The 15,909-nt window shown below is 36.1% G+C and overlaps 1 protein-coding gene across 3 annotated transcripts; it reads right to left on the bottom strand.

Moving 5' to 3' along the window:
• Positions 1-1,648: 1,648 nt before the first annotated feature.
• On the bottom strand, positions 1,649-9,053 carry LOC104907007 (glyoxylase I 4). Of its 3 annotated transcripts, XM_019252523.3 has the most exons (5): positions 8,825-9,053; positions 8,696-8,743; positions 8,513-8,590; positions 2,027-2,102; positions 1,649-1,880 (listed from the first exon to the last, which is right to left on the bottom strand). In XM_019252523.3, the coding sequence occupies exons 1-5, from the start codon at positions 8,906-8,908 to the stop codon at positions 1,837-1,839; spliced, it is 330 nt and encodes a 109-aa protein (XP_019108068.1). In that variant the 5' UTR covers positions 8,909-9,053; the 3' UTR covers positions 1,649-1,836. The 3 variants fall into 3 exon arrangements, with proteins under 3 accessions (XP_019108068.1, XP_010694152.1, XP_019108067.1); XM_010695850.4 differs by having other exon boundaries at positions 8,513-8,743; positions 8,825-9,042; XM_019252522.3 differs by lacking the exons at positions 1,649-1,880; positions 2,027-2,102 and adding an exon at positions 3,307-3,494 and having other exon boundaries at positions 8,513-8,743; positions 8,825-9,050.
• Positions 9,054-15,909: the final 6,856 nt, after the last annotated feature.

Genomic DNA, 15,909 nt, shown 5'->3' with positions numbered 1-15,909 from the left:
CGACATCGTTTTTGCAGAGATATGAAACAAAACCTATAAATTCCCAATTCAACATAAACCCATAACTGAGGCAATTTGTAGTTCACTCGTTGGAAGAAAGTATGAATAATGGGTTCTTTTGTTTTTATATGACTTCCCTAGTTTTTTTAAATGACTTCTCTACGTAATAGTCTTGCCGATTTCTCTTTTTTCTTTTTTTATTAATATTTTTAAATTCTCTCTTCATAGACCTCTTGGTCTTCAACCATTGGCAATATATCTCTTCAAATCGTAATTAGTTCTATCAAGATTTTTTAAATATTATGGAGTATTCGTTAAGCAACTTAATAACATGATAACAAAAAAGTTAGTTCCAAACTACATTTTTTACTTTCTTTCTAGCAAATGGTGCGCCACTTGATGGATTTTGTACCTTGATCAACTTTTCACTACTGACTTTTTTTCCCCTCTCATTTTTCCATTCCTGTCATTTTAGTTCGACTTATTTATTTTACGGCATTTTCACATAAACTATTTCATGGTTTTGTTGATTTTGTTTTAGGTCTTTAGCACATAAATTTGAAGAAAATTAGGGGAACGAGGAGTATATATTATGTAGAGGAATTATGGTGTAGAGAAAGAGGAATAAAAAGGAACAAAAATTGGAGTAAATAGGAAGAAAAGAAAAGTATATTTCAGAGAAGCTGATCAAAAACTCTAAAATTGGTGGAGTGGTACTTTTTTGCTATGGAAATTTATGAAAACATATTGTCACAACCTTTTTTGATATACAAGGTAGTTACGGACAAAAATTGAAAAAGGTTTTTCCATAAATTAATTTTAAAAGTGAGTTTATCATGCTATTTCTAACAAATTTTCCTTTTCTAATTGGGTGTGACGTTTTTTTTTAAAAAAAAATTCTCTATGTTGCAATGGGATAACATAAAGTAGAAGAGAGTGAAGCGCGGATATACAAATATGTTTGAGATTTTTTGACACAAATCATGAATAAGACAGGCTAATACTTATTAGAGATTGGAGAGACTTTGAATAGTTTTTACCTTGTAGACTTGTACATGCTCTTAGTGAGTTCAAAGCGAGAATTTTCATTAGAAAGACTAATTGGAACTTTGGGCCACGATGGTATCACACATCTTTATTAAGGTAAGGAAAAGATGTTCTAATTAGATTGAAACCTTGGTCAAGTCGACCAGGCTCGAATTTATAGGCAAGACTACTTGAGAGTAGGGAAGCATGGTAACATGACATATTTGGGAATAGATTCTTACTATGATGACATTGGCATTGTTGCCATTTATGAAAGCCTACAAAACAAGCCGTTAGGTAATGTATGACTTCTATAGTTAGGATAACAATCTCCTCTTTTATCACCCCTAATGCATTCTATGTGATATAGTCCAGGCATACTAGCTAGCTCTTTCTCGCGCAGTCTCTTCATATCCCATGTAATATGAGCCCTCTCCAATAACACCATATTAATCAAATTTTTTCCCCTTCTTAAGATTTTATATATTAAAAAACTATACTCCCTAACTCTGATCATTAGGAAATTTATTTGAGAACAGAGACCATTAAAATTTAAATGAATAGACAAAGGTATAGTTATTACTCTTATAATTCTCGTGTTAAATAAATGAGACTAGGCAGATTAGCTTGATCTAGTATATTTATTAATGTACCACATCTATTTCATATATGTATTGCATACACAATAGGATTTACAACCAGCATGAAGTTGATTTAAGCCCTACCCAGGATCATTTATCCCCTTGAGTTTCATAAGGGTTTACAGATCTTATTTAACAACGAAAATGCACGTACTAAAAAAACAGTCATCTACTGAGATGGAGTTCCCCAGCTCCCAACTTCTAAGCCATTACCTGATAATCACAAAACAGGTCAACAAAATCAAACTTCATAGAACTAACCTTAGCAAGAAGAAAAGCGTTGTGAGAGATTCAACGAAATGGATGATTAGATCGAGATTATCTTAAATTCGTAAAGCTAATTAATAGCACAGACTTACCATCTGGATCGAAGAAAAACACCTGTTTTGTCTTTCCATCAGGTTGCGTCTTTTCAAATGTCTCAATTCCCTTATCCTGTATGTTAGTGAAAAGTTCAGAATCAGCCAGCTTTTCTATATAGAATAGTTGAACTCGGTGGCGGATCAACTCACACGGGTGTGTGGATGCACGTCCACGCTGTTAGACGACCATAAGAATTTAAGACACATTATACAACATATTGATCGCAAGTGACTGAGTGGTTAGTATATGCATTTCGAACTTGAAAGTTCAACCCTTGTGAACGATGCTATATATAATCTTTTTCCATACATAATGTTGAAGATATTGATCCTCCTAATGAAAGCTAAAAGTCCTTCTGCCAGCTCAGCTAGAATCAGCTCAACAGTTTGTTACAAATAGTTAGTTAGAACTGGTTACCTGTTGATTACCTGTTTTGTTCAGGTTATATAACATAATACTTTTCTGTTATTTTGTAATGAGATCAGCATTATATAAAGCTGATTCCTCATCATTTCCAGTTGATGTAATAATTCTTCTACTGAATAAAATCTCTCTCTTCCTCTCTATTTTTCTTTCTCTCTACTGCTCTTCAATGGTGATCAGATTATAAATTTCAACATGGTATCAGAGCTGCCTAAGTTCTTGATGTAATTGATTGTTTCGATTTGAGATAGATGTTTTCTGCTGAAATTTTCTTGATTCTGCGAAGTTGAGGTTTGATCTATACCTCATTTCATTGCTGCATTTTTCTTGATAATCTCTTGATTGATTCTCGTGGTTGAATTTCTTCTTTGATTCTTATAATTCTGAAATTTGTTGTTATTACACGAGTTCTTTTGCTGATTGATTCTGAAATTTCATTCTCTGTGATTCTAATATTCTTGATCAAATTTTAATTGATCTTTCTTCTTTCTAAAATCTTCTCAAAATGCCTGAAAACTCTGAGATTCCTACTTCAAACTCCACAATTCCGCTTACACAAAATCCTTCAAGTGTCTATTTTCTTCATCCTTCAGAAAGCTAATTGACTTGTATCTGTGAAATTTAGTGGAGAGAATTTCACTGAATGGAAAAGAGGAATTACAATTGCTTTAGCCTGTAAGAATAAATTGCCATTCATAGATGGAACACTTCCTAAACCATCACCTTCTGATCCTGTTTTTCCTGCATGGGAAAGATGCAATGCAATGGTTACTTCGTACATTTTGCATTCTCTTGATACTAATATAGCTAGAAGTGTGATTTATTTCACATCTGCAAGAGAGATTTGGCAAGACCTTGAGGATAGATATTCTCGCACAGTTATACTCAATTCAGCAAAATCTTCATGAATTGACACAAGCATCTAGTCCAGTAGCTGAATTTTTCACTCAAATTAAAGCTCTATGGGACCAGCTCAATGGCATTAAACCTGTTCCTGTATGTACTTGCAGTGGTTGTACATGTAATCTTACCAAACGAATTCTAGAACAACAGCAAGAAGAGAGATTAATACAATTGTTGATGAAGTTGAACAAGCAATATGCAAATGTAAGATCTAACATCCTCATGATGCAGCCATTACCTAATGTCTCTTTGGCATATAGGTTACTGATTCAAGAAGAGCAACAAAGAAATGTTGCTACAATTGGAAATTCTCCTCCTATGGCCTTTGCAGCTGGAGATACAAAGAGATATACATCTTATCAATCTAATCCTTTTGTTGGTAGAGGTTCTGGTTCTTGGAACAGACCTTATCAATCTTATTCTACTGTTGGTAGAGGTTCTTGGCCTAGAAAAACTTTCTATTGTGAACGTTGCAAGATGACTGGTCATTCAATTGAAAGGTGCTTTAAACTCCATGGTCCTCCATCTGGTTACAAGGGAGGGAAAGGCAAAAGAATTGCAGCTATTGTCTATGGTGATGATGATGAAGGACAGTCAGATTATGATGCTGAACCAGCTCATCTTACTACTGACCTTATCAATCTTATTCTACCAGAAGTTCCATATGATTCTATGAATGCACTGAATGTGCATCCAACTCATACTTCAGCTTATGTGGCAGGTACATGCTTATTGTCTTGTTTTAATGCTAAGTGGATCATTGAAAGTGGTGCAACTGATCATATCTGTTCCAACTTAGACTTATTTGATTCATATGCCAAGTTCACTAAACCCAACAATTCTATTACTATTGCTAATGGTAAGCAAGCTGTGGTTGAACACATTGGAAATGTTAAGTTCCAAAATGGTGTGGTTCTTCAAAATGTGCTTCATGTACCAGGGTTTACTTTCAATCTTATCAGCACTCACAAACTATGCAAAGATCTTGATTGTGATGTTGTTTTCACACATGATGCATGTTTACTCCAGGGTCATTCACAAACCAATACCCTAGTTCTTGGTAAATTGGAGTCAGGACTCTATGGTGCAGGAGCTGACTACACTGTTTTACAGAAGAATGTGAAGCATGCTGGTACAGTGTGTATTGCAAATAATGAAGCAGTATAACTATGGCACTTGAGGCTAGGTCATTTGCCATTTAATAAACTTCATCATGTTATAGATGAGTTACACACTTCTACTACTTGTGATGATCTGTGTCAAGTGTGCCCACAGGCTAAGCACACTAGATCTTCATTTCCTAATAGTAGTATTAAAACCTGTGCTTGCTTTGAGCTTTTACATATAGACACTTGGGGTCCATACAAGATATCTACTCATGATGGCTGTAATCAGTTCTTAACAATAGTAGATGATTTTTCAAGACATACCTGGATTTTTCTTATGAAACATAAATCAGATGCAGTTGACATTCTTAAGCATTTTCTTGTTTATATTCAGACTCAATTTAATGCTTGCTTGAAGTGTATCAGATCTGATAATGCCAAGGAATTGTGTGAAGGAGCTATTTTACATTTTTATAAGCTTCATGGTATTGCTCATCAAAGGAGTTGTCCCGATACTCCACAACAAAATGGTGTTGTGGAGAGGAAGCATAGACACCTCTTGGAAACTGCAAGGAGTTTATTCTTTCAATCTCATGTTCCTGTGGATTTATGGGGAGAGTGTTTACTAACTGCCACTCATTTGCTTAATAGAATGCCATTAAGTTCTATACACTTCAAGACACCTTATGAGATATTTCATGGCACTAAACCTGTTCTGAGTCACTTAAACGTATTTGGTTGTTTGTGCTTTGCAGCCACAACCAAGGTTCATAGAAGTAAATTTGATCCCAAGGCTACTTCATGTGTTTTCATTGGATACCCACCTAATCAAAAGGCCTACAAGGTCATGGACATCACAACCAAGAAAATTTTTATTTCCAGAGATGTTCAATTTCATGAAAAACACCTTCCCTTCCATTTTTCTGCCTCATCACCTTCTCCTTCACCTATTTTCCTTCCTATAAACACTTTACCTTCTCATGACTATCATTTTGAAGTTCCTGAACCATTTCTTTTTCCAGAAACTCCTTCCTCACCTTCTTCTCTCCCACATACCACTGACTCTACCACCAGAGATACTTCTTCTTCCATTTCTTCCTCTCCTATCACTGAACCTACCTCCACAAATACATCTTCTTCTATTTATTCTTCCCCACAACCTACTTCTAATTTAATTCCATCTGTGAGACACTCTAGCAGAACTACAAAACCTCCTATATGGTTGTCAGATTATGTAGCTTCTGTCAGTCTTTCACCTCATTAGTGTAATATTGTTCATTTTGAGACTCTTCCATCTACTATTCAATCCCTCATTGCTCACACTTCTTCTATCACCGAGCCTAGTAGCTATTTGGACGCTTCTCAGCATGAAGATTGGGTAGAGGCTATGCAAAAGGAGATACAAGCCTTAGAGAGTAATGGGACATGGATACTCACTACTCTTCCTACAGGGAAAAAGGCAATAGGTTGCAAGTGGGTTTTTAAAGTCAAGCTTAAAGCTGATGGTTCTGTAGAAAGGCTCAAGGCTAGACTTGTTGCAAAAGGCTTTACACAGCAATATGGAGTTGATTTTGAGGAAACCTTTTCACCAGTTGTTAAAATGGCAACTATCAGATGTCTCTTGTCCTTAGCTGCTAGTAAGGAATGGCCTATCTTTCAATTAGACATCAACAATGCATTCTTGCATGGGGATCTTTCAGAAGATATTTATATGCAGATGCCTCAAGGTATTCCTAATCCTAACAAGCTTGTTTGCAAGTTACAGAAATCTTTGTATGGGCTTAAGCAAGCCTGTGGTTTGCCAAGTTGACTTCAGAATTACTTGCACAAGGTTTCTTACAGTAAAAAAATGACTACTCTTTGTTTCTCAACAAGAGTGAGTCACACATTATCATAGTTGCCATCTATGTAGATGACATAATCATAACAGGGACTGATGTTGCTGCAATTGAAGCCTTGAAGCTCCATTTACATACTGTCTTCAGTATAAAAGATCTTGGAAAAATGCATTACTTCTTGGGGATGGAAGTAAGCTATGTTCATCAGGGCATTATTATGACCCAAAAGAAGTTTTCTAAAGAACTTCTTCAGTCCAGCTCATTGGATGTCTCCAAGGTTGCTAAAACACCTCTTCCTGTGAATGTTAAGTTGTTTGCTGACTCAGGAGAGTACTACTCAGATCCTGCACTTTACAGAAGTTTAGTAGGCAAACTAAATTTCTTAACTCACACAAGGCCAGACTTGTCCTATGTTGTTCAAACTCTAAGTCAGTTCATGCACCAACCTAGAGTTGAACATTTCACTGCCTTACATCATGTTTTAAGATATCTTGCTGGCACCTTAGGACAAGGTATTTTGTTAACAGCCACATCTCAGTTAACTTTGAAGGCTTATTCAGATCCTGACTGGGCATCATGCCCCAACACCAGAAGATCTGTTACAGGCTATGTAATGCTTCTAGGTACTTCTCATATCTCCTGGAAGTCAAAGAAACAAGCTACTGTTTCCAAGTCTTTTTCTGAAGCAGAATACAGGGCAATGGCAGGAGCAACAGAAATTACATGGCTAGTCAGGCTCTTGTAAGAATTGGAAGTTACAAACCTCAAACCTGTTAAATTATTATGTGACAACCAGTGTGCTATTTCTATTGGCAAAAATCCATTTCTACATGAGCGTACTAAACATATAGAACTTGATTGCCAATTCACAAGGGAAAAGGTCATGGAAGGACTTATAGAGTTGTCTTACTTGCCTACACAAGAACAACTAGCTGATCTTTTCACAAAGGCATTGCCTTCTTCTCAACATTTACATCTAAGTTCCAAGCTAGGAATGGTTGATTCCCTCCCTAGCTTGAGGGGGGCTGTTGAAGATATTGATCCTCCTAATGAAAGCTAAAAGTCCTTCTGCCAGCTCAGCTAGAATCAGCTCAACAGTTTGTTACAAATAGTTAGTTAGAACTGGTTACCTGTTGATTACCTGTTTTGTTCAGGTTATATAACAGAATACTTTTCTGTTATTTTGTAATGAGATCAGCATTATATAAAGCTGATTCCTCATCATTTCCAGTTGATGTAATAATTCTTCTACTGAATAAAATCTCTCTCTCTTCCTCTCTATTTTTCTTTCTCTTTACTGCTCTTCAATGGTGATCAGATTATAAATTTCAACACATATAAATCACAATAACCCCCACCAATTGACTCCAATATCATAACAATCAAGGTGCTGAAATACAAGGTGGAGCCTTTACAATCTATTTGGTAGCTAGTAACAAAAGGTTGTAATGGTAATACATGCGTATATGCATAAAGTCTCATGTAATATAATATATCATAATACCAATGAGTACAAGTATCCATTAACACTCGGTACCAAATCTAAAGTGATAATGTAGAGTGACAAAGAAAAAAGACCTCTCAAAATGGACAAGTGTTACCAATTACCATATATATAAGTAAGTAACTAAAGGGAAGTTGGCTAAAGATAGAATTAGCTATGAAAAATGATGTGGCATCTTTAGCCAAGTATTGTTTTAGCTAACCATTGGAGTCCTTTAACCGCTTACCTTTCAGAATGTCATTGGTCATTTCACATAATAAAGTACTCCCTCCGTCCCAAATTAGTTGCTACATTTGCTTTTTCACAGTTTACGAGATGCAACTTCAAACACCAATATCTTGAATTACATATATGAAAAAATTATAAAAATTATATATTTGAAAAATACAAATTGGGATGAATCAAACAAGATCTAATATAACTATGTTTTTTTATGTATATGGAGTAAAAGATAGTCAAAGTTATAACGTGAATAATGTCTACGGTCAAAACATAGCAACTAATTTGGGACGAAGGGAGTATCAATTAGCTAACAACTATCTATCAAACAATTTTACACGAACAACTAGTCAACCCAACTAATACAATCAGCTAACCTCTAATTGCCAAACACGGCCATAACCATCACGACCATTTATTACAGGTATACCAAGAAGACAATGGTGGATATATTTTGCTCAAATGGAATAGCAAATTAGTGAGAATTACCTTGAGAAATAGAACGAATTCATCGAAATTGGAGACAGAGAAGGAGATATGATGGCCTCTAGGAAGGTTGGTAGGGTCCTGAACAGGAGAAGCAGCACTATACGGGCTTTCAGGGAGCTGGGAAGAAGGATTCCGCTGAATAAGATGGAGAGAGAAAGAAGGGGGGAGTCTCAACCAGATTACCTCGAATTCGCCGAATTTAGGGCTCTCTATCTGCTCAAATCCTAGTATCTGCCAAAATAATATTTTACATAAAATCTTTGAATTCGAAAATTATCATCTTCTCAAGAGTCGTAAATTTGGATATGGAACCTGTTGGTAAAAAGTGGCGAGGCGTTTGACATCAGCTGATTCTCGGGCTATGTGGTTTAGGCATACTCCTTGGGCTGCCGCCATTGCTTTGCGAGAAGGCGTGAGAAGTTACAACTTAACAATTGTTGCGAATGTTGCCGGTGGACCGTGGACACATGGTGGACGAGAATACATCTTACTTTTTTTAGGTACGAAATTGGGGATTCCTCTACTAGGAGTGATGTTAACTATTAACACTACTAGACTACTAGTTTTATATGCGCACGATGTGTATGCAAACAAATAAAAAGTTCGATTGTGTAATAACATGTATGAAAAATTGTTTAAAAATTTCATTGTATTTCTTTTTTTTTTTAGACCAATAAATAAGAGATATTATAAATGTGATTGTTAACTGAGGGTATGATGATAAAACAGGGGTGAATTTGTATTTTGTTAGTTAAGGGTATAAATGGGGTTTATAATTTTTGGTATTTCCCTCTATTCCCTTATACTCTCTCCATCTCAATATATAGTTCCCATTTTTCTTTTTTCACGGTAATTTATGCAAGTTGAATCTAAAAGGGATAGAAAAGATTTTTTGCTTATTTAAATAAATGGTGTATGGAAAAGATGATTTTAGGAGAGAGAATGAAGAATAATTGGTGAAAAAGCATTAATTGCAACATTTTGGTTGAATAAACTAAAATTCAAGAAGCAAATAAATGATGGGATACAATTTTTCAAGACAAATTACGGAAAAATGTGAAACTAAATATGAAAATGGAAATTATATTTTGGGACACCCTAAATAAAAATGGGAACTATATTTTAAATCGAAGGGAGTATAATAGAGATTACATGACGCTTAAAAGCACATTAATACTTAGGTTTGTATAAGTGTTGGATACATGGAGTGTATTGGTATACTATGTTATTGATTACCTATGAACCATGTCAACATTTATTATGTTGACATTATTAACATGAACTCCTTTTTCATACAAGTAAAGATTCACTCATTTATATTTATATTGGAGAAAATACGTGTAAAATTATTCACAAATTCTTTGGTGTAATAATAACCCCACACGTGTAAAATCATCAAATCCAATCTTCATTTATTCTTCATTTCTTTTTTCTTCTTTGTAGTGCCAGAAATTTTCATAAATCAAACCACAGAAAGCAATGAAATACTCAAATTGCAAATGTTTGAACTGATTCGAACCAGGAACAAACTGAATTAATCGAAGAAATTGAGTCTTCAATTGCAAAGACAAAGAAAAACGTCCAAAACAATGATAAAGAACCAAAGAAATCAATGAAGTGCTCAAATTGCGATTGCCAAGTGAAACGAAAACGAGATGGCGGGAGGGGAGGAAGAAGCTGACGGCGGAAATTAGGGATTTGGAGCAAGTGCGCAATTGAGATAGTGACGATGATGAAAGAGAGAGATCTTTGGTGGTGTGGTGGTGATAGAAAAGAAGATTCAATGGTGTGGCGGTTTCGTGGTGCGGTGTGGCCTGTGATGGAAAAGAAGGGGTGTGGTGATGAAAAATAAGCGGTTTGGTGGTGCTTTGTGAGCGTGAAGTGGTGGTGTGCTGTGGTATAAATGAATAATAATGCTATGTATACAAAGAGTTGAAAAATAAAAATTGAGGAAAATGATATAAATTTCTTAGAAAATGACTAATAATTACATAGAAATGATTAATAATGTTCTGGTATATAAAGAGTTTAATAATAATAATAAAATAGGAAAAAGGATACAAGTTTGCTGAAAAATGACACAGAATTGAGGAATAATGTTATGTATATAAAGAGTTGAAAAATAATAATAAAGTTAGGGAAAATAACATAATATTCCTGAAAAAAGACATAGAAATGAGTGAGTAATGACGCTATGTATATAAAGAGTTGAAAAATAATAATAAAATTGGGGAAAATTATATAAATTTCCTGAAAAAAATGACATAGAATAGTGAGTAATAATGTTATAATACATAGCTAGTTTAAAAAGTAAAAATAAAATAAGAAAAATGATACAAGTTTGTTGAAAAATCACATTAAAATAAGTAATAATGTCATGGTATCTAAAGAGTTGAATAATAATAATAATAATAATATTGAGGAAAATAATATGAGTTGTTATTGGTAACATAGCACGGCAACGAGGATCATTACGATGCTTAAGCATGTCATTAATTGTATGTTTCATATCATTTTAAAACTACTTCATGTCATTTTTAAATACATGTCATTACTATTCACTTCTATGCCACTATTGACGTATTTCATATCATTTTGTTGTCTCATGTCATTTTTTCGAACTTGTTTCATGTTATTTATAAGGAAATTTTGCTAATAAATACAACATTTTGAGTGCTTTTTTGAATTAAATACCTACGTTATCTATATAAATACCAACTTTCTGCCATTTCTTTTGGAATCACTATCACTTAACAGATTTTCGCAAAACCGTTTGTTTTGCTCCGCTAGTGACATATGAAATTACAATCTTAGCTTCCATTAATCTCCTCCACCACCACTATCACCACCAGCAAAACCCCACGAAACTCACTACCTTTGTGATCCCATTTTCTCTCTAGACAACCATTACAAGAACATGGTGGTGGTTTCATAGTTGGTTAGTATTGTGGAATGGGTCGATATTATAGTGGGTGGAGGTGGTGGTTTTGTAGACTCGTAGTTGGTTAGGGTGGTGGGGTGGAATGATTTTTGAGTGGATGGAAGAGGTGGTGGTTTTGTAGTTGGTTGTGGTTGTGGGTGGGGTGGGGTGGGGTGGTGGTGGCGGTAACGGTGGCAAGCATGATTGTTGCATGTGGTATGGGTGGTGGTCTTCGTGGGGGAAGGGTAAAATTGTAATTTTCACATGCCACTAACGGAGCCAAACTAACTTTGTTGCAAAATTCCGTTAAGTGGTAGTGATTCCAAAAAAAATTTAGTCAACATTGGTATTTATATAAAATTAGAGACAACCTAGGTATTCATTTTAAAAAGTGTCCAAAGTGTGGTATTTATCAACAAATTTTCTAATTATAACTCTTTCATGTCATTATTACTGACTATATGTCATTTTTCAGTAAACTTATATTATTATAATAAAAATGATATCATTATTATTACTAACTTTTATGTCATTTTTCCAGCAAACTTGTATCATCTCATTATAAAACTATGCTATGTCATTATTGACGTATTTCAAATCATTCTGGAGGTTTCTTATGCCATTTGCCTAAATTTATTTTATGTCATTTATAAAATTCTTTCATGTCACTCTTACTAACTTTTATACCATTTTCATTAAACTTGTATCGTTATATTAGAAATGATTTCACTATTACTATCTTTTATGTCATTTTTCAGCAAAAATATAATATGTCATTATAAAACTATTTTATGTCATTATTGACGTTCTTCATATCGTTTTGTAGTTGTCTCATGTCATTTTTCTGAATTTGTTTCATGTGATATATGTTTTTTTAATGCTCTTTCATATCATTATTACTGACTTCTATATAATTTTCTCACGAACTTGTATCATTTGGGGTTTGTTTCATGTATTTTTTTTCATATTTCATCAATATTTGTCAACTCTTTATATAACTTAGGGTCTGTTCTCGTCGGCATAAAACAACTGAACTAAACTGACTGAACTGAATTGAACTGAATTGAACTGAATTGAAATGAATAGTGATATGTGAGAGTAAAAGTATTGTTCATAGCTGAACTAAATTGAACTGAACTGAATTCAATTGAACTGAAAATAAGCTGAGGAGAACAAACCCTTATCATAATTACAGAAATATCATTAAATCTCACTTTTTATTATTCACCAACTTGTTTCATTTTTCTATTATTATTAACGGTTTTTTCACCAGGTACCCCTGTACTTTAACAAAATTCATGGGGTACCCCTCATTTTAAAAAAATGCACCAGGTACCCTTATTATTTTCACAAAATGCATGAAATGCCCTTAATGACTAACGGTGTTAAGTTTCCGTTAGTCATTAACCCTAATTAACCCCTTTAACCTAATTAACCCCTCTAATTCTAATCCCCAAACCCTAAAAGTAACCCTAACACCCACCTTAAACCCTAACTCTAATCACCCAACCACCCCTTCCTCCACCCCCCGTAGCCCACCCTCCCCCACCCCCGTTGCCACCCTCCTCGCCACCTCCTCCTCTCGCACCTACCGCAACCCTTCCCACACCTGCCACAACCCCTCCCCTGCACCCCGTAGCCCACCCACCCTCGTAGCCACCCTTATTCCCTTCTCTCATCTCGCCGTGAAAGCAACTGGAGGATTTTGACGGAAATCGACAGGGGGGCGGGGGACTTTGACAGAAATCGGAGTTCGCGGAATTCGACGGGGGTGGGGGACGGAGTTCGCGGAAATCGACGGGGATGGGGGAGGGAGTTCGCGAAAATCGATGGGATGGGGGAGGGAGTTCGCGGAAATCGATGGGGATGGGGAGGGAGTTCGACGGAAATCGATAGATGGGGGAGGGACTTTGACGGAAATTGACGGGGTAGGGGAGTTCGACGGAAATTGATAAGGTGGGGGGGGGCTGCGGGAGTAAGGGAGGGGAGCTGCGGGTGGTGGTGGGAGGGTGGGGCTGCTGGCGGGGCTGGGGGTGGGGAGGGGTTGGGGGAGTTTGACAGGTGGGGGGGGGGGCTGCGGGGGTAGGGGAGGGGAGCTGCAGGTGGTGGTCGGACGGTGGGTCTGGTGGGGGTGGGGGGAGGGGTGGTGGATTGGTGGTTAGGGTTTAGGTTAGAATTTAGGATTAAGGTTAGGGGTAGGTGTTGAGATTAGGGTTAGGATTAAGGTTTAATTAGGATTTAAAATAATTAATTAGGTTAATTAGGGTTAATGACTAACGGAAACTTAACACCGTTAGTCATTAAGGGCATTTGGTGCATTTAACTTAAATAATAAGGGTACCTTGTGCATTTTTTTAAAACCAGGGGTACCCCATGAATTTTGAAAAACCACAGGGGTACCTGGTGAAAAAACCGTATTATTAATTTTTCAACTTTCTACGTATCATGAGAAGGAAAATGATATCATTATTTCTTATTCATATGTCATTATTTTAGTAAATTTATATCATAATTATTTTTTTCCTTTAAAGAATAGGAGGAGGTAAATAAATTTGTGAACATATCTCTTCCTCTCTCCTCCCCCTCTCAAAACTGGACCCCACCCATGACCCACCCCTTCGTCCCTTCCCGACGCACCAACACAGCCACACCACCACGACAACACACCACCAGCGAACAACGACGACCAGCGAACACCAGCCACCAGCAAACACCAGTGCACCACACCTTTGACTTGGTTTCGAGATCCGTCGAGCGAGCGCCACCAACAATTTCTAATAATGGATTCCCAAAAACAATTTCAAAATCAATTTGCAAAACTAATTTCAAAATCAATTTTCGAAATTAATTTCAAATCAAGAAAGATATCTATGGTGGAGGGGGAGAGAGAAATTGATCCCCTCTAACAATGGCTTCCAAGTAATAGTCATGTATGTTGAAGTTAATAGCTTCAAATCCGTACATTATCCTGTAATTAAGTGATTGACCAACAAATTAACCCGATTTCTTTATGCTATGTACATTATCTCACAACGCGACCATGGAAGCATTTGAAAAGCTCGAGAAAATCAATGGTTGCCATGGAATGGGAGAGAGAGGTGGGAGGAATTAGAAGAGGGCGAGGGAAAGGAGAGAGAATCTAAAATCAGTAGGGATGAGGAAGAGAGAGAAGATATGATTGATTTTACACACGTGCGAGTAATTTTTTTTTTTTGACATTGAGTAAAAACAAGTAAACAACTAGTAGATAAGTACAAGTAAATAATGTTTCCTATTATATATATATATACTTCATCCGTTTCAAAATAGATGCCACATTGTGATTAAAACAGACTCCTAAGCAAAATTTCATAAGTATGTTTAAGTAGTATAAAGGGAGGTAGATTAATTAGAGTGGTCCCCATGTGAAAAGGAGGGAGAAAGAAAAAGTTGGGGACCACATGTAAATGGCCCGCCACTTTTTGGGAAACAAAAGGGGACCAATTTTTTTTTCCCTCCATTTTTTTGGCAGTACATTCACCTTTTAGTCTTTTACACATTCCTTGTTTTCCCTCTAAAATTTGGCAGTACATTCACCTTTTACAACAAAACAGAAAATTTTAGCTTCCCTCAAAAATTTGAAAGCACTTAAAGTTTTGTTAAAATTACCACCAAATCCTTGTTTTCCCTATTTAAGGGTTACAAAAATTCCCCCAAAAAATCAGTTTTCCTACCAACCAAAATGCTTACATAAGGCAGAGAACATTCTCTCCTACACATTCACTGCACACACGCAGCACTATATTAACCAACCAAACACTAAGGCAAAAAAAATGTTTGTTAATCTCATCATCAGTTGCTACATCTGGACAAAATGGATGCAGCACAGGAAATCTACAATGATGTTGTTGATGAAGAGGACTTGGATGAGTACTATCTACAACTACTTCAAGAGATGGTGCCCAACTTCAACAGTCAAATCTCCTCTGAACCAGAATCTGATACACAAGAACAAAACAGAAGAATTAAACCTGAGATGAAACATGAAAAGAGAAGGAAAGCTATAGATGAATTATTAATTATGGAAGAGAAAGGAATATTACCATATGGTGCATTGAAGAAGACAGCATAAAAGTATGGTGTTTCAAGATACACAATAGAGAGATTATGGAAAAGAGCATGCAAACAAAGAGCTGAGGGTGATGTCATTGATGTCAGGTCAAGGAAAAAGGGAACTGTGGGGAGGAAATTAAAGGAATATAGTGAGGAGTTTCTCCAATCAGTACCACTGAATTTACGCACTTCAGTTAGATGCTTTGCAGGGGCACTTAAAGTGTCTCATTCAGCAATTTATAGACTGCTCAAGAAGGGGAAGCTCAGAAGCCATACAAGTAGTAACCATCCAAGTTTGACAGAGACTCACAAATAGGAGAGGATGAAGTGGGTGCTATCCCACATTCTGCCTGGCACACCCACTGAACAAGCACAATTTATAGAC

This window comes from Beta vulgaris, chromosome 3, assembly GCF_026745355.1.
Source record: "Beta vulgaris subsp. vulgaris cultivar EL10 chromosome 3, EL10.2, whole genome shotgun sequence".
In the NCBI taxonomy this organism is placed as follows: Eukaryota; Viridiplantae; Streptophyta; class Magnoliopsida; order Caryophyllales; family Amaranthaceae; genus Beta; species Beta vulgaris.
The sequence above is the reverse complement of the archived record's forward strand: the minus strand, read 5'-3'. Positions and strand labels throughout refer to the sequence as shown.